Raw genomic sequence first — 23,902 nt, 5'->3', positions numbered from 1 at the left:
AGTCCCACATGGGAGACTGGTCAAGAAGGTAAGAGCCCATGGGATCCAGGGCAATTTGGCACATTGGATCCAAAATTGGTTTAGTGGCAGGAGGCAGAGGATGATGGTCAAACGTTGCTTTTGTGACTGGAAGCCTGTGTCCAGTGGTGTACCGCAGGGATCGGTGCTGGCTCCTTTGCTGTTTGTAGTGTACATTAATGATTTAGATATGAATGTGGGAGGTATGATCAGTAAGTTCGCAGATGACATGAAAATTGGTGGAGTGGTAAATAGCGAGGAGGGAAACCTCAGGCTACAGGACAATATAGATGGGTTGGTTAGATGGGCAGAACAGTGGCAAATGGAATTTAGCCCTGAAAAGTGTGAGGTGATGCATTTTGGGAGGACTAACAAGGCAAGGGAATAAACAATGAATGGTAGGACCCTAGGAAGGACAGAGGATCAGGGCGACCTTGGTGTGCATGTACATAGATCCCTGAAGGCAGCAGGACAGGTAGATATGGTGGTTAAAAAGGCATATGGGATACTTATATTCGATGCCTCGGCTAATGAAGGCAAGAGCAGGGAGGTTATGATGGAACTGTACAAAATGCTAGTTAGGCCACAGCTGGAATACTGTGTGCAGTTCTGGTCGCTACACTATAGGAAGGATGTGATTGCATTGGAGAGGGTGCAGAGGAGATTCACCAGGATGTTACCTGGGCTGGAGTGCTTCAGCTATAAAGAGAGACTGGACAGGCTGGGGTTGTTTTCCTTAGAGCAGAGAAGGCTGAGGGGGGACCTGATTGAGGTGTACAAAATTATGAGGGGCATAGATAGGGTAGATAGAAAGGAACTTTTCCCCTTAGTAGAGGTGTCAATAACCAGGGGGCATAGTTTCAAGATAAGGGGCAGGAGGTTTAGAGGGGATTTGAGGAAAAGCTTTTTCAACCAGAGAGTGGTTGGAATCTGGAACTCACTGCCTGAAAGGGTGGTAGAGGCAGGAACCCTCACAACATTCAAGAAGCATTTAGGTGAGCACTTCAAACACCATAGCATACAAGGCTATGGACCAACTGCTGGAAAATGGGATTAGAATAGACAGGGCTTGATGGCCGACGCGGACACAATGGGCCAAAGGGCCTCTTTCTGTGCTGTATAACTCTATGGGGTCGATTTTATCTCAGGTGCGGGGAATTGGCGGGTTCCCCGAATTTAGTGATTCCCACACGATTCCAAATGGGTCTATGAGACTGATGCAATTTTAACTCAATTGGCCAATTGATTTCCAGCGCGTGGGAAGCCTTGGCAATTGAGTATTTCCAGTCAGAAAGTCGCAGAATATCACGTCATCATTGCTGCTGCTTTTAAGGTCTACAGCAAGCCTTGCTTCCTCTGCAGGCTTCCAACCTTCAACATTAAGATGGCACAGGAGCCTGCAGGAGGAACGGCCAGCGGGAGGGCCAGATCTGCCCCCAAATTTGATGAGGCTTCACTACAGGCATTACTGGATGGTGCTAGGACCCACAGGGAGGTCCTCGTCCATTCTTCAGGGAGGAAGAGGCCTCCCAGCCAGACCAAGGCTGTGTGGCTAGAGGTGGCAGGTCAAGTCAACTGCTTGGGGCTCACACGAAGAACGTGGTTGCAGTGCAGGAAAAGATTCCATGACCTTCTTCGCACTGGAAAAGTAAATACTGTATGATGTTTCCTTCACCCTCAATCTGATCCCCATTGCATTTCCTCACCAGCACTCAGCTTTAGCAATCTCTTCCTGCACATTCCACTAGACACTCACATCCATGCACCCTTACCCATTCCCTCTCTCGCTATGCTCACATTCACAGAACTATGCCACCATGCAGCCCTCACACTCCCTCTCACTCTGATGCTTTGAACATAACTGACAACACACAGGGAGGGCCCTTGGTATTGCAACCTCACTCCATCTTTGTCTCCTTCTAAGTATCTATGCTATTCAATCTCTGCACTCACTCCTTCATTCTCACTCAACCTCCACTTGTCTCCCTCATTGCAGGAAAAGAGAGCTCACAACAGGAGAGAACGATCCAGGACAGGAGGAGGGCCGCCCTCATTAGCCCAGCTCACCTCCTGGGAGGAAGGCATCCTGGAGATTGCCGGGGCTGACCGAGATATGGACGTTGGGGAAGGACAGGCAGGAGCATCGCCGCAAGCTGGTGACAAATAGTTTTCCATCTCTCTCATTGGCATTGCATGAGTCACTGATAATGATTCTAAAGCTACATCATATGGACTTATGATCATCTGCAAAATGCAATGTGCATATAACTTTGGCATCACATCTCTAACTTTTTCCTTGACTCCCCCACAGGACCATCGAGAGCCCGGGTCCCCACTGTGCAGGAGGAAGAGCCTGAGATGCCAGACTCCTCAGAGAACTCTGCAACCTCTGAGGGCGCAGCGTCAGCAGAAATAAGCGCACCCAGCACCAGCGCAGACACTCACACCTCGGTGGGATCTTCAGGACATAGAGTAGAGTTGTCACCTGGTGTATCACAGCTCACAAGTGAGCATCAGCAGATTGTGGAGACAGGGACAGCAGTGGAGAGTCCTCGTCGGAGGGCGCAGGACTCTGCCAGCTCGGCTCAGCTGCATGTCGACCCTCTGCCTCTGGGTCCATCCGTAAGATCAGAGGTGATGGAACTCCATGCACAGATGCAGGAGTCTCTGGCAGGTTTTATCTCTCAGGTCGCTGCGAGTGTGGAGCGAATGGAGGAGTCCATAGCGAACATGAGCAGAGCCTTTGTGGAGTCATTGGCGCATGAACGCTTCAACACGGAAAGGATGGCTACCTACGTGGAAATGATTGCTGCTTCCGTGGTAAGGCTGGCTATGGTAGAGGAGAGGAGGGCTACGGCCATGGAGGAGGTTAGTCGCCAGGGTATGGAAAACATGGTGAGTGTTCAGAATAGAATGATATCTCTTGAGGAGCGATGGGCATCTATTGAACAGAGAAACCAGACCTTCATGGAAGTCCTTCTAAGTAGGACTGCCATTGTAGATACGGGTCCCCATGGCCGCCCTGATGTGCAGCAAGCTGCTCTCAAGCCACTTGCAGGCACTGAGGGGGACCTGACCCATGAGAGGGAGGTTGGTGGCAGACCTCAAGGAAGTGGGGGCTCCTCTCCAAGCGCTCACACTTCCATGCCACTGCAGAGCCCTCGGTCAGAGCCCCGCCGGTGTACACACCCAACGGAGATAGAGGTCTCAACCTCTGCACAGCCGCAGGAGCAGCAGACTGCTGGCGAGCCCTCACAGGCTCGCCATCCCAGAGGACGCCCACCAAAGGTGTCGAGACAGGAGCAGCAGGAAAGGGAGCAAGGGGCCTCCACATCTGCTGAAGCCACAGGGGAACCACTACGTAGGAGTACGCGTAAGAGGAAAATGAAGCACAAGTAGTCACAAGGGTAGTCACTTGGGTGAAATGCTGTGTATTTTGTGAAAATGCCATCAGTTGTGTGTTTTTCATAAAAATTCTGCCGGCAACTTCTGCAGTTGTGGCGTGTGTCATTTCGCGAATGGGGCTGGAGGTCATCTAATGCCAAGAGGGGAAGGAAAAAAAGGCCTCCCATGCTTCTGGTAGGTGCCTCAGTTGAGGAAGCGCTGAGTGAGGGTGGCAAGAGGGGTCTCGCAGGAGGTCACACTGGAGAAGTGTGTGAGGCTCCAACCTTCCACAGGTGTGGTTAGGCCTGGTAAAAGTTGCCCCAGACCTGAGACAACAAAGTCCTGCCACCTGCAAATGATGACTGATCAAATATCTTCTTTAATGTTGGACCTGCAGCTCATAGTCAGCAAGCCAATAGTGTTCACACCAGGTTTCACAGGCGTGATCCCCACCAGGCGCGTTTTACATGGAAAAAGGGTTAAACAGGCAAGGGCCTGTTAAAATGGGATTATAAAGGCCAATCAGTGCTGTTTAAGGGCCCTAAGGACCAGTCCCACCTGTTGCAGGCGGGACAGATTCGGGTCAATCAGACACACACAGGTTAAAATGGCGTGGAGGCGGGAACCAGGCAGGGGGGGTTAGCGACCCCTAGGTTTTGCGATTTTAACTCCCCGCATGCCTAAAAGCCCGCCTCACGGCCCAATGAAAATCGAGGCCTATGACTCTATGACTAAAATGGTGGGCAGCTCCGATTCTGCTTCCATCCCGCCTCCGAGCAATTTTCCCACAGTTGTGGTTTCAGACCCCGTTTCCATCCCGCTTCCAAGAGGCGGGACAGGCCCTTAAGGCCGGTAACAACTACATAATTGCCTCTATAATCCCATTTTGAGAGACCTTTCTGATTTAACACATTTCCCCCATCCTACACACCTCCTCTGGAACACGGCAGTTAATCCTGGCGGCCTCACAAGTGGATTGCTTACTAACAGCTGCAGCTCCACCATTAAAAAGCAGTTTTAACCAATGATCACTTGCAGCTGGCAGAACTTTGTTGTCTCAGGTCTGGGGAAGCTTTTAGCAGGCATACTCATTGTTGAGGAAGTTTGGAGCCTGACACCCATCTCCAGTGTGACCTGCTGGGAAACCCCTCACCCCACCTTGACTGAGCGCTTCCTCAACTGAGACATATACCAGAAGCATGGCGTCCATTTAATTCCTTTCCTCCTGGACATCAGATTCGGATGAAGACCAGCCGTGGCAGCAGCAGAACCATGAACAACAGCAGCACCAACAGCAGCAGCAACAACAGGAGCGCCAAGCTACTGGTCACCCACCTGAAGCTGCACAGGCCAGAAGGCACCAGCACATGACCACATTGCTGCCCGGGATGCAAGGGACGCACTCATGTTGGCCAGATTTGCTTAGTCTGCACAAAGACTTTTGCCTCGCACCTTCTTACCAGAGCATCGACAATGGACAAGAACCTACGGATTCCTACCACTCTGACCACCATAATGACAATTGCAAGTCGTTCTAAGCCCTCAACGTGGAAGTCCCATTTGTGAAATGACAGGCCACAACTTCAACAGTTTGCCATCAGAATTTTTTTATCACAACAAGCAACTGATGGCATTTCAAAAATAAACACAGCATAACACCCATGTGACTACTTGTGCATTATCTTCCTCTTACGCATGCTCCTACATGGTGCTTCCCCTGTGGCTTCAGCAGATGTGGAGGCCCCTTGCTCACTTTCTTGCTGCTCCTGTCTTGACACCTTTGGCGGCCGTCCTCTGGGGTTGCGAACCTGTGAGGGCTCGGCAACAGTCTGCTGCTCCTGCGGCTGTGCAGGGGATGAGATGCCCATCTCAGTTGGGTGAGGACTCTGTTGGGGCTCTGACCGAGGGCTTTGCAGTGGCATGGTCGTGTGAGCGCTTGGAGTCTGCCACCAACATCCCTCTCATGGGTCAGCCCCACTTCAGAGCTACCAAGTGGCTTGACAGCACCTTGCTGCACTTCAGGGGGGCCATGAGGACCCGTTTCTGCACTGGAAGTCCTACTCCTGAACAGCTGACCATCGCTCCTCAAGAGATGTCAGTCTATTCTGAACAATGACCATGTTTTCAACATTCTGGCAACCTAGCTCCTCCATGGCCATAGCCATCCTCTCCTCTACCGTAGCCATCCTTTCTGTGGTGATGCGTTCATGCACCAATGTCTCCACAAAGGCTCTGCTCATGTTCACGATGGACTCCTCCATTCGCTCCACACTTGCAGCGACCCTGGATACAAAACCTGCCAGAGACTCCTGCACCTGTTCCTGGAGTTCCAGCACCGCTCTCCTTCTGGATGGACCCGGAGGCACAGGGTCGACATGCAGCTGAGCCGAGCTGGCAGAGTCCTGCACCCTCTGACGAGGACTATCCACTGCTGTCCCTGTCTCCACCATCTGCTGATGCTCACTTGTGAGCTGTGATACACCAGGTGACAACACTACTTCATCTCGCGAAGGTCCTACCGAGGTGAGAGTGTCTGCGCTGGTGCTGAGTGCGCTGAATTCTGCTGACGCTGCGCCCTCAGAGGTTGCAGCTTCCTCTGAGGAGTCTTGAGGCTCAGGCTGTTCCTCCTGGACAGTGGGGACAGGGGCTCTCGATGGTCCTGTGGGGGAGTAAAGGAAAGAGTTAGAGATGTGAGGTCAAGGTTACATGCACATTGAATAGTGCAGATGATCATAAGTCAATCTGTTAGAGCATCAGATTCATTATCAGTGACTCATGAAATGTCAATGAGAGAGATGCCAAACTATTCGTCACCAGCTTCCTGTGATGCGCCCGTCTGTCCGTTCCCCACTTGGGAATTGTCCTCGACACCGGCGGTTTCCAGGGCCGCCTCCTCTCAGTAGCTGGGCTACTGAGGCTGGCCCTCCTCCTGTCCTCGCTCTTTCCCTCTTATTGTGGGCTCTCTTTTCCTGCAATGAGGGACACAAGTGGAGTTTGAGTGAGAATGAAGGAGTGAGTGTAGAGATTCCATAGCATAGATGCTTAGAAGGAGACAAAGGCCCCTCCCTGTGTGTTGTAAGTTGTTGTCATTGCGTCACAGTGATAGGGAGTGCGAGGGCTGTATGGTCGAATAGTTAAGTGAATGTGACCATAGAGAGAGAGGGAATGGGTAAGGGTGCAGGGATGTAAGTTTCAAGTGAGATGTGGAGGAAGAGGTTGACGAAGCTGAGTGCTGGTGAGGAGAGGTGGTGGGGATCAGATTGAGGGTGATGGGAAAGTCATACTCACTTTTCCTGTGCGGAGAAGGTCATGAAACCTCTTCTTGCACTGCAGCCAGGTTCTGTGGCTCATAGAGATGGAGTTGACCTCCTGGGCCACTTGCAGCCACACAGCTTTAGTCTGCTGGGGTGGCTTTTTTCTCCCTGAGGAAGGGAAGAGCACCTCCTTATTGGATCTTGCTCCCTCCACCAGAGCTTGGAGGGAGGCCTCAGCAAAGTATGGAGCACACTTTGGCCTACTGGAGGACATAGTGGATGAATGAAGGGCTTACAACAATGGTCATAAAGTTTCCAGTCTCCAGAAGAATCAAGGCTGCTTGCAGGTCTTAAATCCAGCAGCATTGATGATGTCATCGGAGGCGACTTTCTGTATGAAAAGACTCATTGGGCCGGGGTTTCCACACGCTGGAAATCAAGTGCCCAATTAGGGGAAAATCGCACTTTTTTCCCACTTCACATCGGAGTCGAGGTCCTGACACGCACCAGCCTGCCCCCAATGGCAAAAATCGAGCCCTGTAAGTTAATCATCAATGCTCATGTTGCTTCTCAAAGTGTTCCAGGAGGCAACGCGCCAGACTTTAATCTGAACATTATTTTGTTGATCATTGTTTGGCTAATTATTTTAATTATACTTTGCTTTATTATTACAAAATTGTCAAATGGTTTTTACAAGATGATTCTTTGTGAATAAACAATGATTTTAACTGGACAAATCTCCATTTTCTTTCCATTGCCAAGAGGAGTAGAAAACTGGAGTGCAGAATGCTAGACATAACTCATCCATCCCCAGAGACTCACTGGTAGTTTTGTATATTCAGCATTGGAACAAAGAAGAGCTGCAAAGTTAGAAACACATGGACATATGTAATTGGTTGAACTTTTGTATTACCTTTCTCTGCTGGTTTTGGTTTCACTTGCTTCACGGCTTCTTCCTCTAAACATTTGGTGAACAATTGAATTAGGTTCAATATTAATCATACTTTATTGTACATGAATATTAACCAGATATTGGTCTCATAATTTGTACATTCAACATATTTGTGATGAAATATTCATCATCATCACTGCCTGTGACGGAGATCGGTTTCAGTGCCATTTCCCTTCCCCCAGACCTCATTGTATTGTGTACTGGAATGTGCTGTATTGTATACTGGAATGTGCTGTGTGTAGGGCTCTGCCCATACCTGGCCCCGTTTGTAGGCTGGCTCAGTCTGGCCTCAGCCTCCAGAAGGAAGACATCTCTCTCGCTTACGTGTTACGTTCTAAGTTAATAAAAGCCTTGTTTTGTTCTGCTAACTTCGAGTCTCGGAATTATTGAGGCACATCAATTTTATTAACTTATTTTTCAACACTATGGATCAACTCCTGAAACCCGAACGTTTGGATTTGGATCAACATGCTCCGGACGCATCAGCACGCTTCGGACACTGGTTTGAGTGTATGGAATTCTTCCTGGACAATTCCGCAGCCGTCAAAGACGCTACGGACGCTGCGAGGATGAGACTCGGAATTCTGCGGAATTGGGTAAGCCACCGGGTTTACCCCCTCATCCAAGACGCCGAGACGTACCTGGCCGCCTGCGACATCCTAAAGGCGCATTACCAGCAGCCTACGAATGAGGTGTATGCTAGGCACCTGCTCGTTACCCGCGCACAGCGACCCGGGGAATCGGTGGAGGAGTTCCTAAGCACCCTGAAAATGCTTGGCAAAGACTGCAAGTGCCGAGATGTAAAAGCCGCAGTGTACACTGACGAGCTTGTTCACGATGCCTTCATCACAGGCCTCAGCTCCACTTACATCCGGCAAAGACTGCTGGAAAAAACGGGGTTGGACCTGAAACAGGCTGCGGACACCGCGCGATCCCTGGATGTGGCCCAGAGAAACTCGGACGCCTACTCTTCAGCCCGCGCCGTCCACGCCGCCACGTGTGCACCGAGGGCGCTGCCATCTTGGAAGGCATCTTCCCCGCCCGACAGCCCGACACCGGCTGGGCCCCGCTCTCCCCCCAGAAGCCCTACGACAGCCGCGACGTGTCAGGGACCCAACTGCTACTTCTGCGGGCAGCCAAAACACACCAGAAACCTGTGCCCAGCGAAAGGCACCACCTGCTTTAAGTGCGGTAAGAAGGGGCACTTCGGGAAGGTGTGCAGAGGGAACCCCGCCGGAAAACCAACCGCCGGAAAACCCGCCACCGCCGCGTGTGCGCCGTGGGAGCAGCCATCTTGGACGCCATCTTGCCCGACCTCGTGGGGTCCGCCATCTTGTGAGCAGACAGCGTGGACGCCATCTTGTATCGATCAGGGCCCTACAGTGGCATCGGTCACAGTGGACCAGACCAGGCCGCACCCGCTATCCAGATCAATGGTGGACATCGAGGTAAACGGGTGCCGGGTTAAATGCTTAATTGACAGTGGAAGCACGGAGAGCTTTATCCACCCAGAACTGGCACACAACTCTCCCTAAAGGTGGTCCCTACTCAGGGTACCATCTCTATGGCTGACAAAACCCAGACATCGACCATTCTGGGTTACTGCACGGTACAATTGTGCGTTAACGGAACTGTATATGATAATTTTAAAGTATTAATCATGAAGAACCTATGTGCGAGCGTGATCTTGGGCCTGGATTTCCAGTGCAACCACCAAAGCATCACGCTCAAGTACGGTGGGTCCCAGCCGCCCCTCGCAGTGTGCGGTCTGGCTACCCTGAAGGTAAAGCCGCCTTCGCTATTCGCGAACCTTACCCCTAACTGCCGGCCAATAGCGACCAAAAGCAGGAGGTACAGCTGGGAGGACAGGCGGTTTATCGCGACCGAGGTAGACAGGCTCCTGAAAGAGCGCATTATTGAACGCAGCAACAGCCCGTGGCGCGCCCAAGTGGTAGTGGTAAGGGGTAGCGAGAAGAAACGGATGGTGATCGACTATAGTCAAACGATCAACAGGTACACCCTACTAGACGCCTACCCGCTACCCCGCATATCAGAAATGGTGAACCAAATCGCCCAATACCGGGTGTTCTCCACCATCGACCTCAAGTCAGCGTACCACCAGCTCCCTATCAGACCAGAGGACCGCCCGTACACCGCCTTCGAGGCGAACGGACGCCTCTACCAATTCCTCAGAGTCCCCTTTGGGGTGACGAATGGGGTCTCGGTCTTCCAGAGGGAGATGGACCGCATGGTCGATGACCACCACTTGCAGGCAACCTTCCCCTACCTCAACAACGTCACCATCTGCGGCCACAATCAGCAGGATCACGAGTTGAACCTCGAGAGGTTCCTGGAAACCGCACAAAAACTCAACCTCACCTACAACGAGGACAAGTGCGTTTACAACACCACGCGCCTCTGCATACTAGGCAGCGTGGTGGAGAATGGGGAAATCGGACCAGACCCCGACCGATTGCGCCCCCTACGGGAGCTGCCCCTGCCCAACACTCCCAAAGCCCTGAAAAGGTGCCTGGGGTTATTTTCTTATTATTCCCAATGGGTCCCCAACTACTCCAACAAAGCCCGCCCCCTCTTGAAAGCATCCTCTTTCCCGCTCTCTGCTGAGGCCCACGCCGCCTTCAAAAGCATTAAGCAGGATATTGAGCGGGCCACGCTACAGGCAGTGGACGAGAACACTCCATTTCAAGTGGAAAGTGATGCGTCTGACTTCGCCTTGGCGGCCACCCTCAACCAGGCGGGGCGGCCCGTAGCTTTCTTCTCGAGGACCCTCCAAGAGCCCGAGATCAGACACTCCTCCGTGGAAAAGGAGGCCCAAGCCATCGTGGAGGCAGTGCGCCACTGGCGCCACTACCTAGCCGGCAAACGCTTCACCCTACTTACCGACCAGCGGTCGGTAGCGTTTATGTTCAATACTAAACAGAGGGGGAAGATTAAAAATGATAAGATTCTTAGGTGGCGGATCGAGCTCTCCACCTTCGAGTACGACATCATTTACCGGCCAGGGGCCCTTAACGAATCCCCTGACGCCCTCTCACGAGGGATGTGTGCCAGCGCCACCGGGGAATCGGCTACAGACCCTCCACAACGACCTCTGCCACCCAGGGGTCACGCGGCTGTTCCATTTCATAAAGTCCCGTAACTTACCCTACTCGATTGAGGAAGTTCGGTCCCTGACCAGGAACTGCCGCACTTGCGCTGAGTGCAAGCCTCGGTTCTACCGCCCAGATAGAGCCAACTTAATCAAAGCTACACGGCCCTTTGAGCAGCTCAGCTTAGATTTCAAGGGCCCCCTCCCGTCCGTCGACCGCAATGTTTACTTCCTGAACATTGTGGACGAATACTCCCGGTTCCCATTCGCCTTCCCCTGCCCAGACATGACCAGCGCCACGGTCATTACATGCCTCAACAGCCTGTTCTGCCTGTTCGGTATGCCGAGCTACATCCATACGGATAGGGGGGCGTCCTTCATGAGTGAAGAGCTACGCCAGTACATGCTGTCCAGGGGGATCGCCACGAGCCGTACCACCAGCTACAACCCCCGGGGTAACGGCCAAGTGGAGCGAGAGAACGGGACAGTATGGAAAGCAGTCACTCTAGCTCTAAGGACCAAGGGCCTCCCTATCTCCCGCTGGCAGGAAGTCCTCTCGGATGTGCTCCATTCGATACGGTCGCTATTGTGTACGGCCACTAATACCACGCCCCATGAACGAATGTTTGTCTTTCCCCGGAAATCCACCTCAGGCGTATCCATGCCGTCATGGCTCTCCACCCCAGGTCCGGTACTCGTGCGAAGGCATGTGAGGGGCCACAAGACAGACCCTCTCGTGGAGCCAGTACACCTACTCCACGCCAACCCCCAATACGCATATGTCCGGCACGCCGATGGAAGGGAGGACACCGTGTCCATAAAAGACGTCGCCCCAGCCGGCATCGACAACAACCACGGCAATAGCGGCAATGACGATCACAGCAACTCTTACCCACCCACTACTCTTTCATCACCCCCGGAAGAACACCGACCAACGGCACCCCCACCAACTACCCCTTCAACAACCCTGGCGGCACCCCCGGCAGAGACCCAGGAGGCTACCGGGGACACCCAGCCGACACCCGCGGCACCGCAACAGCCACGTCGGTCGCAGAGGACTATCAAACCCCCGAACAGACTAAATCTATAGAAGGGGTGAATGTGATGAAATATTCATCATCATCACTGCCTGTGACTGAGATCGGTTTCAGTGCCATTTCCCTTCCCCCAGACCTCATTGTATTGTGTACTGGAATGTGCTGTTTTGTATACTGGAATGTGCTGGAATGTGCTGTGTGTAGGGCTCCGCCCATACCTGGCCCCGTTTGTAGGCTGGCTCAATCTGGCCTCAGCCTCCAGAAGGAAGACATCTCTCTCTCTTACGTGTTACTTTCTAAGTTAATAAAAGCCTTGTTTTGTTCTGCTAACTTCGAGTCTCGGAATTATTGAGGCACATCAATATTATCTGTATACATGCAATAGTTAATATTGCACAAAAATGAGGCAGTCGTGGTCCCGAAGATGGCTGCCAGTCCCACTCACTCACTGCTCCATTTACAGGCTCATGAATACAAACAAAGAAGGGTCAAGTGAAGACATTTAGACCTCAACATTTACGCTCATCGCCTGACCTCCGCCAGTTCCTGCTCCTGCCTACAAACCCTAGAAAGTACAACCCAGCCTATGGCACGGGCAAGGATGTGCAGACAGAAAGGAAGGCAGAGCTCGATGAATTTTGCAAATCTAGCTTCTCCCTCAATTTAATCAGCTTCCTATGCATTAAAAAATGGGTGGAGGGAGCCTGGGCCGCTGCACAGTTTGTTTCTCTACAGGGAATTTGGTGAGGCAACAGCTCTTAAAGTGCTGTTATTTGCCCTTAAAGAAGAGTTCTCAGTGTGGTCACAGATCTGCTTGCAGAGATGAATAGTGACCAACTACAGGAAAAGTGGCCAAAACTGCATGCATGCAAAAATGCCTGGAAACAGGAATGTGGGGAAAATTCCATTTACTGAAGATACCCAGGAGGTCCTGGTGCAGAAGGTGCAACAAAGGAAGGTGGTCCTCTTGGGAGGTAATGGTTACCCCAAAGAAAAGGTCAAATCTGCTCAGACGGCTGTATCAAGGTAATTAGAGTTTCCCAGATCCATAGCCTGAGGAAGAGGTTTTGTAGTCAGGAGGAGCGAAAACATAGGTGTACTAAACTTTGCATATTTTATTTTACTCTGGTTCACAGTTCACACAAACCAAATCAAAGCTGAGAAATACATCATCTTCACAGAGCTCGCATGCAAAGCACGGACAACGTTTTCTGCAGTGTCTTTTACTGCAGGGAAACTGAAGTGCACACTTTTTGTGAGTAACAGAAATATCAATTGCTACAGAAACTTTGCTCTAAGAATCCATCCTCATGCAGCAATTTTTACAGGTGAGTTGAGAACCGGAATGGAGCTCGCCCAAAGAACGTACAATTTGGATCAGAACCTAATTAATATAATTACCATATTGCAATGATGCTGGTGGTAGCCACACTTAAGTCTCCCTTTGACTGTCATCTATCTCCACTGTGAAATGTAATGCACTGAAAATCAGACATGTAGCCGGATTTCATCCCATTGAGGCTCCAGAAAAATCAGCATTCATATACATACACAGTGCAACATGTCTTCATCAAACAACAATTGTTGGGGTTGTTGTGGTGTTGAGTCTAGTTGAGATTAATGGTGAGGAGTGATAGACTGCAGCTTGCTCGATACTGTTTGTAACATCCTAACTGAAGAGCCATTTTATACTACAGTATAACAATTGTTTACTTGGGGGTGCAACACTGAAACTGTGCCTTATATGCATATATATGCCAATTTGATTCAAATCCAATCATCGGTAATCATTCACTGAGCAAAGTTATCAGAACTTTAAAATAGCTTTAAACAAAAATTTCCTGCACACATTTGCTTTATATATGCCAGCTGCTTGAATTGTTTAACTCTACAGCATTTGCAAAGAATGAAAGCTCTAATCCCCAAAAAACATTGCAAACAAGAATAAAATTTCTACAAAAGTCACTCACTTTTTACTTTAGGCTTTACTGCGGTTTAAGAAAAAAAAATGACAATTTGAGGTGAGAAGGGCGATACATTTTTGAAAGGGTAGGTTCCCTACTGCTGGTGGAGTAATTTGTTTTTGAATGGTGATCAGGTATGACATCAATCATTTTGTCCTCCTTTGATTGGTAAAGATCTACTCCTGGCACTTTGTTTAAAAGCAGCTTGATGATATCACACTGTCCATTTGTGCACATGTCTGCTAAGAATACATTTTCTACTTCACACCCAATGGTAGAAATTTGTACTTCACAGTCCGGATAGTTCTGCTCCTGGTCACCAACGGCAGATACATCCACTCCACTGTCTTACATTGTTTGCTCATGTTCCGAGAATCCCAGTCACATGTGTACGGATAACCGTAGCTGTCGTAAAGACAGCGGGGTTTGATTGACAGCTGGTTGACGGCTGACCTCATATCCGGGGGCGGGATCCGATGCCACCTTGGCCATGCTCGAAGTACTGTACTACGAGACACAGAGTCAGGACTGAATAAATGGCACTCCACTACAACTGTTTGAGAGACTCGTAATTACGTTATTAAGATAACATTACATGGTACCAGGATTTATAGAACTCACAATAAGGACATACTACAACAATGGAAGGAATAAAACCTCCGGCTAGCCTGCAACTAGAAGGAAATGTGGATGAAAATTGGCGTGTCTTCAAGCAACGCTTTCTTCTCTACGTCACAGCGATTGACGCTTCGACTAGCTCTGGGACACGTAAAGTAGCTTTGTTCTAACAGTGGTTGGCTCGCAGGCAATCGAGCTGTTTAATACATTTACGTTTGCAGCCAAAGATGATAAAAATGATCTGGACAAAGTGATAGAACGGTTCGACGAATACTGCACTCCAAAAAAGAATGAAACGTATGAGAGATTCGTGTTTCGCTCCCGCGTGCAAAAGCAAAGAGAATCCTTTGGTGTTTTTTTGATGGACTTGAAAATAAAAGCACAAACATGCAACTTTAGGGACCTGAAGGAATCGATGATACGCGATCAAGTCGTTTTTGGAATACTCGACAAGAAGGTGAGGGAGAGAATGCTTAGAGGCAATGACCTAAATTTGGATGCAGCAGTGAAAATATGTCATGCTAGTGAACTCTCAGCCATGCACACGAAAACTTTCGAAGGGAGCAGCACAGCAGCGGGCGGGAGCACCCTGGGGCTGAAAAACCTGCCGGTGGATGTGGTACACAAAAGGGACACAAGAGGGCCCACAGAGTTCAAGACGATGACGCCTTACGAATGCAGACGGTGCGGTAATAAACACGTAGCCAGACAGTGTCCTGCTTATGGGAAGAACTGTGCAAAATGTAAAGGCAGGAATCACTTTGCCAAGATGTGTTTTTGGGAAGAGAAAACTGAAGGTAAAAAGACAGTGCATGCTATTGAGACTGAAATGACAGGAGCAGAGACTTTGTTTGTTGGAATGGTGAAAAATGAGTCAAAACAGGGCAAAAATGCTAATGAAGTGCACTCTGTAGGACCAAAGACTGAAGTTTGGATAGCTCCCTTGCTGGTAAATGGCACCATTGTTCCCTTTAAGCTAGATACAGGTGCTAAGGCAAACCTCATAAGTTGGAGTGATGCACGGAATCTCAAAGTGCGACCTAAAATACTGAACAAGACAGTGTCTGTGAAGGCATACAATGGACAAAGCATTGAAACAAAAGGAACGTGTAGGCTGAATGTTACGGTAAAAAATCACATTCACCCTTTGACCTTTGTTATAGTGCCTGAAGGACATGAGTCACTGTTGGGGGATAAGGCCTGTGTGGATTTGGGCTTGGAAAATGAGTCTATACTATCAATGAACTGAACTGTGTGCAGAGTGCCCCCCAAGATAGTACAAATCTGACTCATGAAACTATAGCACACAAATATGCAGATGTATTTCAGGGTTTCAGAGCACTGCCCTTTACATACTCCATCAAACTGAGAGAGGATGCACAACCTGTGATTTACGCACCCAGGAGAGTTCCAGTGGCTCGCCGTGAAAAACTGAGGAAAGAGCTAGACCGCATGGAGGGACTAGCTGTCATAAAGAAGATTGAGGAACTGACTGACTGGGTAAATTCCATGGTCTGCGTCAATTCAAAGAAAACTGATAAATTGCGTGTCTGCATGGATCCCAAGGACCTTAACGCCAATATCAAAAGAGAGCACTACCAAATTCCAAAGAGAGAGGAAATAGTCAGTGAAATGACAGAAGCGAAAGTCTTCTCCAAGATGGACGCCTCGCATGGTTTCTGGTAGTTGAAACTTGATGAAGAAAGTGCTAAGCTGTGCACTTTTAACACCCCGTTTGGTCGATACTCCTACCAGCGTCTGCCCTTTGGTATTAGCTCCGCCCCAGAAATCTTTCACAGAGCAATGGAACAAATCATCGAGGGCCTGGAGGGAGTGCGGATGTACATGGATGATCTGGTAGTATGGGGCGCCACTCAGGGGGGAGCACATCACCAGACTGGAGAAAACACTTCAGAGAATACAGCAGTATGGACTCAAACTAAATAAAGACAAATGTCAGTTCAGTGTCAATGAAATCACATTCCTCGGAGACAAGGGGCTAGATTTTCAGTATAGACAGTTTTGGGGCGCTAACCTTAGCGCCCGCCCGAAGTTAGCGCCCGCCCCAAAGTAGCGCCCCGTTGCCGGAAATTCAGTGGCTTCGCCCTAAGAGGTTGGTGGAGCGCTAAAAGAGGCGTTCCACTACTATCTTTAGGCGCTAAGCCGGCGGTGCAGAGCGCAACACCCGAGCTCGGGCGCAGCGCACGGCAGACACTCTGGTGCCAGTGAGCTCTTAAAGGGGGAGGGTGCATGTGTTTCTTTCAAAGGCAGAGTCTGGGGGGGGAAAACAGGAGGAGGAGGAGGAGGAGGACGGAAACATAAATACACCGTTCACAACAACACACTGGATCCTTCCACACAACAGATGCAGACTGCCTTTTATAGTGCAGGAGGAGTGCCCTTTAATTTGCGCTCCCCAGGGTGTGTTGCGTTCCATTTTACAAATGCTCTGGACGCCAGCCGCACAATGGGGCGGTCCGACTGAAGTTTGGATTCGGGGCGGCCAAAGGGCGTTGCACGAGGATGTGACATCATTTTCTGCGCGCGCATCCGGGCGGCCGCTAAACTTTGCGCCGGCGCTAACGGGCAACTTAATTTGGGGCGGGGCGCAAACTGCGCTGCGCCCGGGCGCTACACGCATAGCGCCCGAAAATCACTTCTCTTAAGGCGCTAACTGCTGGCGCAAGCAACTGAAAATCTAGCCCAAGATCTCTACAGAGGGGATTCAGCCAGACAAGTCAAAGGTAAAGGCTATACATGACATGGAGAAACCAAAGGACAAGAAAGGGGTTCAGCGGGCCCTTGGCATGGTTAACTACCTAGGAAAATTCATTCCAAATCTAGCAGTGAAAACTGTTCATCTGAGAAAACTGCTGCACCAAGAGACAGAGTTCCAATGGTGACATGAACATGAGAGAGAATGGAAGGGGCTGCTACACATTCTAGCAAGTGAACCCCTACTGAAGTTCTTCTGCCCCAAAAAGAGGACAAAAGTGTCCACAGATGCCTCTAAGAATGGATTAGGGGCTGTCCTTCTACAGGAAGATGAAGGAGAATGGCGACTAGTGGCATATGCGTCACGCTCCATGACAGCTACAGAGTGCCGGTACGCGCAAATCGAGAAGGAGTGCCTTGGCTTGGCATTTGGGTGTGAAAAATTTCATACCTACATCTATGGTCTTCCCAAGGTTATCCTAGAAACGGACCATAAGCCACTGCTAGGGATCGCAAAGAAGAATCTGTGTGACATGTCACCACGGATACAACGCCTAATGATGAGACTTCAACGTTACGATTTTGAGCTAACATATGTGCCAGGGTCACAAATGTTCATTGCAGACACACTATCCAGGGCTGCGCCTTACGCCACACAAAACAGTGAATCAGAAGAGGATGTGGCTCTTCATGTGGATATGGTCTACGCAGCATTGCTCGCCACACAGGAACAACTATCAGTGATAGTCACAGAGACATCAAAGGACCCAGTCCTGAGTAAAGTAATGAGAAATCTTCAAGAGGGCTGGAAGAAAGGGTCATGTAAACAATATTATCACATTCAGTCTGAGCTCTCTGTGGTCAATGGACTACTGCTTAAGTGTGACAGGATAGTAGTGCCCACCTCTATGCGACGAGAAATGCTCAACAGGATACATGAAGGGCACTTGGGTGCAGAAAAGTCAAAAAGGAGAGCACGTGAGGCACTCTACTGGCCAAACATGAACTCTGATATTGACCAGTTGATCAGCGAGTGTGTTACATGTCAGGAGTATCACTACAAGCAAACAAAAGAGCCCCTCATACCACAGAGCTCCCATCACAACCTTGGGAAAAGGTCGGAACTGATATATTTCACTATGAAGGAAAAGACTATTTGTTAGTTATTGATTATGATTCCAATTATCCGGAGATGGCTCTCTTGTCCAGTACCACATCAAGAGCTGTGATAACTCACCTGAAGTCAATCTTTGCCAGGCAGGGCATCCCTCTAACCCTGGTCTCTGATAATGGCCCTCCCTATGCCAGTCATGAGTTTCAGTCATTTGCTTCAGAGTATGAGTTTAATCATGTAACCTCCTGTCCGCTCTATCCTTAGGCTAATGGAAAAGCGGAGAAGGGGGTACAGATTGTGAAAAGACTATTAAAGAAAGCAGCACACAGCAACACTGACCCATATCTGGCCCTGATGTCGTACAGGGCGGGCCCACTAGCAAGTGGCAAGTCTCCAGCTGAGCTCTTACTGGGTTGGAAAATTCGTACACGACTTCCCAGTTCTGTCACACCTGACCACAGAGATGAGGTGTGGGCAGACAAGGCTTGGAAACTACAACAGAAACAAAAAACACTTCATGACCGCACAGCCACTACACTAGTGCCTCTACAGGAGAAAGATATAGTTTGCATTGAAGGGCCTGAGTCATGGCCTAAAAGAGCCACCGTTCTACAACAGGTCGCCCCCAGGTCATACAGTGTCATGACAGAGAACGGCAATGTGTTTCGCAGAAACAGGAGGCACCTACTGAAAACCACAGAGACCTTTCAGCCTCAGGAGGACGGAGAGGATGATGAGATGAGGGAAATGCCACAAAGAGACGAGATGAGGGAAATGCCACAAAGTGACGAAGGACACAGTAGTGATAATGTGACAAGGGACCTGTGTGGTACAGACATGAACTTAAGGGATACAACGGGGGTGGTTCAGCAAACACCCGTTCAGCCATGCAGGTCACAGCGCACCAGAAAGCCTGTAGTTAAACTTGACCTGTAGACAGGGATTGATAAGACTGTAAACAGTTAATGGACTCCTGGGTGTGGGTAAGGTTTATACCTACCTGCAATTAGTTCAACAGTGTAGTTACACTGACTGTTTCTATATGATGTTAACAAGTGTTCTATGTGTTATGTTATGTTATGTTGGTACTGTGTTATGTCTTCATTGAAGGGGGAAGATGTACGGATAACCGTAGCTGTCGTAAAGACAGCGGGGTTTGATTGACAGCTGGTTGACGGCTGATGTCATATCCGGGGGCGGGATCTGACGCCATCTTGGCCATGCTTGAAGTACTGTACTGTGAGACACAGAGTCAGGACTGAATAAATGGCACTCCACTACAACTGCTTGGGAGTCTCGTAATTACGTTATTAAGATAACATTACAACATGCGACTCCATTTTTAAAATTTCCACAGCTAGATTTCTAAAATTCTTATGGAGGCATGCTGTTGTGTGTTGCAGGCACATTATTTTAAAGCTCTCTTTGTATCTAGATGATACATACTTCTCAAATTTGATCATTCTAATACCCTATGTACCGTATTTACCGGCAGATGTTGGCTCCTGTCATTCCTGCTTACATAACGAATTCAGAAGTTTAATACATGTTCATGTACAGGACCCCACAAACCTTGGAATTAGTCAAATGCTGTGCACAACACATTTGACTATGAGACACCTCTTTAACCCACTGCTGAATACAGTAATATTCAGGCACAGTCTCGCCATCACAATATTGCAACAAACATAATCCTATTCGTAATGGAGGATTCTCACCTAACGAGTTTTGCCAAGTGCTTTCAACAGTGCTCAATAATGTAAACATAGCCACCAAGATTCCTTGGGGGTTCTGAAGGTCTCCTACCACAAGTCTGGTGGAAAACTGATGGAGCTCCCAAGGAAACGGCAGAGACCCGATTGTGCCAAGTCTCCACTGCTTCCAGGAGCTTCCAGGTTGCCTTTTGAGCGGCACAACCTCCGCTGGGTGTTCTCACTTCTGTGCTTGGACCTGGAGCTAGTGCATTAGTGGAGGTCGGCTTTTGCCCGCCTGTCCCATTAGGTGCCCTCGCAATGACTTGGTTAACTCCGGGATCCCAATCTGCAGAATTTAAGTCCGTTTATTTTTATTCTGTGAGAGATGTCACATGAGTTTTACTGGATAAATAACAGCGCTGTCAAAAACTATTTTCTTTAGAACCTGCTCACTTTCTCTTGGCATCATTTGCTCATGGTCTATCATGTTTGCTGTGATTCTATGGGATACATTTTTATCCCCTTCAAAAAAATCAGTACTTATGCCTTCTGTGGCACTGGGAATGATTGCAATTGAGACCTTGGTCCCGATATTTACTCAGGGCTGTCAAGAGAGAGAAGGAAGGATTTCCGGATGGGAGACACGGAAGTACGGGTTTCCCAGACGTCCTGCAGGAATTAACTGCAGGACGTCTTTTACATTTTTTCAGCAGGGTTCCCGCCCGACAGGACCAAGGCGAACAACCCCACTTCTCCAGTACTTTTAGCGCTGGAAGGAAGGCGAGCTGTGAGGTTAGAAACACACGTTACCATCTCATTGCTTTAACTTTTACGTTACCTTTTTCTCGAGGTTTTGGTTTCACTTGCTTCACGGCTTCTGCCTCTAAACATTTAGTGAACAATTGAATGAGGTTCAATATAATCATACTATGATTGTACATGAATATTGACAAGATATTTATCAAATAAGATGTACATCATATTGTATGTATACATGCAATACGTAATCTTAAACAAAAATGAGGCAGCAGTGATCCCAAACATGGCTGCTAGTCTCACCCACTTACTGCTTCTTTTAGGGACTGTCCAATTTTGCAGTGGAGATAAATCCCGGTGATATTGTCATAAATACAAACAAAGAAGGATCAAGTGAAGTACTTTAGACCCCAACGTCACTTTTACGCTCATCCCCCGACTAGGGCCTGCCTATAAACCACGGATGGTACAGGTCAGCTCATGGCACGGGCAAGCCTGTGCAAATAGAAAGGAAGGCAGGCCTCGCTGAATATTTTCAGAGCTTTCCCCCCTCCTCCTCTAATCAGCTTCCTATGCATGAAAATTGGGTGCACAGAACCTGGGCAGCAGCACTGTTTGCTATGTGGCAGGGAATCTGGTGAAGTGAAAGCCCTTCAAGGGCTGTTGCTTGCTATTAATGAAAAGGAGAGTCTCCTTTGTGGAAAAAGTTGAGCTTGCAGAGATGGGCAGTGACTAACTACAGGAAAAATGAACAAAACTGTGTGCATCCAAAAATATCTGGAAACAGGAAAGTGGGGTAAGTTCCTTTTACTGAGGATGCCCTTGAGATTCTGGCGCAGGAGGTGCAACAGAGGATGGTGGCCCTCTTGGAAGAAGACGGGCACCATAAATCAGAGGTCAAAACTGTCTGGATGGCAGCAGCGGAGTGAATAGACTTTCCCAGATCCACAGCATGAGGAAGAAGCTTTGCAGCATGAGGAGGAGTGAAAGAAGGTGTACTGACTTTTGCCTATTTTATTTTACTACTGGTGTACAGTTCACATGAACCAAATCAAATCTGTAAACTGCAACAACATCACAGAGCTCGCATGCAAAACATGGACATCACTTTCTACAGTGTCTTTTACTGCAGGGAAACTGAAGTGCACACTTTTTGTGTAGTACACAAATAACTTTCACTGTTATGTACAAATATTGAAAGGGATGAACTTAATTCTAAGAATCTAACCTCAGCAGGCCAGGCCGGTGCATTAGTCATGCGGTAATTTTTAGGGTCAAAGAGAGAACCAGAATGGAGCTCGCCCAAAGAACGTGCAATTTGGATCCGAATGTAATTAATAGAATTACCATATTGCAATGATGCTGGTGGTAGCCACAGTGAAGCCACCTTTTGATTGTCATTTATCTCCACTAAGAAATGTAATGCACTGAAAATCAAGCATGTTTTCAAATCAGGCATGGTTTCATAGCTGACAAGCCGGATTTCATCCCATTGGGGCATCAGAAAATCAGCATTCATATATACAAGGCACAGTGCAACATGTCTTCATCAAACAACAATTGTTGGGGTTGTTGTGATGTTCAGTCAAGTTTAGGGGGTAACGAGGAATAGACTGCAACTTGCTCGTTACTGTTTGTAACATCCGAACAGTCATACTGTATTACACTAAATTATAACAATTGTTTATTTGGAGGTGCAACATTGAAACTCTGTGCCTTGTATAAAAAACAGAAAACAGTAGCAAATTGGTTCCAAACCCAACCATCAATTCACTGAGCAAAGTTAGCAGAGAATTGATAGTGCTGTAAACAGAAAATTTATACCCAATTAGCCTTGTATATGCCAGCAGCTCTAATCATTTAACTTTACAGCCAGCAGCAAGAATAAAATTTCCACAAAAGTCACTCACTTGTTACTTTAGGCTTTACTGCTGTTTAAGAAAAACAATGATGAAAATCTGAGGTAAAAAGGTCAATACATTTTTGAAAGAGAAGGGTCCCTACTACTGGTGGACTCATTTGTTTCTGAATGGTGATCAGGTGTGACATCAATCATTGTGTCCCCATTTGATTGGTAAAGCTCTACTCCTGGCACATTGTTTAAAAGGAGCTTGATGACATCACACAAAGTGGATAATTTTGACTTTGGGTGATGGTGTAAAACGAACAACATCGATTCAGCCGCCCTTAAACATCTCTCCCGATTGTCAGTCTATTGATTTCAATGAAAATGGAAATCGAGAGGGTTGTACAACGTGCGGCTGATCCAATGTCACCCATTTTACACCATTGGCCAAAGTCAAATTACCAACTGGTGTTTGAAGATACAGCTGCAGCTGCTGCTCCTTACTCCTATTGTCACTTCTTGTAGTGCACCAGACACAACGAACATGTGTGGACTCTGTAAGTTAATCATCAATGCTCATGTTGCTTCTCAAAGTGTTCAAGGAGGCAACTTACCAGAATTTAAACTGAACATTATTTTGTTCATTATTTAAATTATTCTTTGCCATGAGCTTTACTGTTACAAAATTGTCAAATGGTTTTTACAAGATGGTTTTTGCAGATAAACAATGATTTTAACTGGACTAATCTCCATTTTCTTTCCATTGCCGAGAGGAGGAGTAAACTGGAGAGCAGATGCTAGACATGATAACTCATCCATCCCCAGAGACTCACTGGTAGTTTTGTACTTTTAGCATTGGAAGATGGAGAGTTGTGAGGTTAAACACACACAAAGATCTCATTGAATGAGTTTTCTGTTACCTTTCTCCGTAGGTTTTTGTTTCACTTGCTTCGCTGTTTCTGCCTCTAAAAATTTGGTGAACAATTGAATTAGGTTCAATATTAATCATATTTGTCCCATTAGATGTACATTCACCATATTTCATGCATACATACAATAGTTAATATTGCACAAAAATGAGACGGCAGTGGCTCCAAAAATGGCTGCTAGTCTCATCCATTTAGTGCTTCTTTTACAGGCAGTAAAATTTTCCAGTGGAGATGAATCAGGCAAGATTCTCATGAATACAAACAAAGAAGGGTCAAGTGAAGTCATTTAGACCCCAGCGCCACTGATACGCTCATCACATGACCACCGCCAGGTTCCTGTTCCCGCCTACAAACCATAGATGGTACAACTCAGCTCACAGCACAGGCAAGGCTGTGCAGATAGAAAGGACGGGAGACCTTGCTGCATTTTACAAAGCTAGCCCCCCATCACAGTTTAATTAGCTTCCTAGGCATGAAAAATGCATGCAAGGAGCCCGGATAGCGGAACGGTT

General features: G+C 48.3%; 1 protein-coding gene across 50 annotated transcripts in view; it reads right to left on the bottom strand.

Moving 5' to 3' along the window:
- trdn (triadin) overlaps positions 1-23,902 on the bottom strand; it is a 732,832-nt gene that overhangs the window by 186,677 nt on the left and 522,253 nt on the right. For 47 of the 50 annotated variants that reach the window (XM_085997256.1, XM_085997242.1, XM_085997225.1 and 44 more), the window contains 4 exons: positions 23,382-23,426; positions 22,526-22,546; positions 20,698-20,742; positions 7,570-7,614 (listed from right to left, as the gene is read on the bottom strand). In XM_085997256.1, coding sequence (XP_085853382.1) covers positions 7,570-7,614; positions 20,698-20,742; positions 22,526-22,546; positions 23,382-23,426 — 156 coding nt within the window. The remainder of the gene's footprint in view (positions 1-7,569; positions 7,615-20,697; positions 20,743-22,525; positions 22,547-23,381; positions 23,427-23,902) is intronic. The other 3 variants (XM_085997227.1, XM_085997252.1, XM_085997243.1) reach the window with 2 other exon arrangements.

This window comes from Somniosus microcephalus, chromosome 9 (genome assembly GCF_052327205.1).
Source record: "Somniosus microcephalus isolate GS21.2 chromosome 9, FLI_Smic_1.0, whole genome shotgun sequence".
NCBI classification, from domain to species: domain Eukaryota; kingdom Metazoa; phylum Chordata; class Chondrichthyes; order Squaliformes; family Somniosidae; genus Somniosus; species Somniosus microcephalus.
The sequence above is the reverse complement of the archived record's forward strand: the minus strand, read 5'-3'. Positions and strand labels throughout refer to the sequence as shown.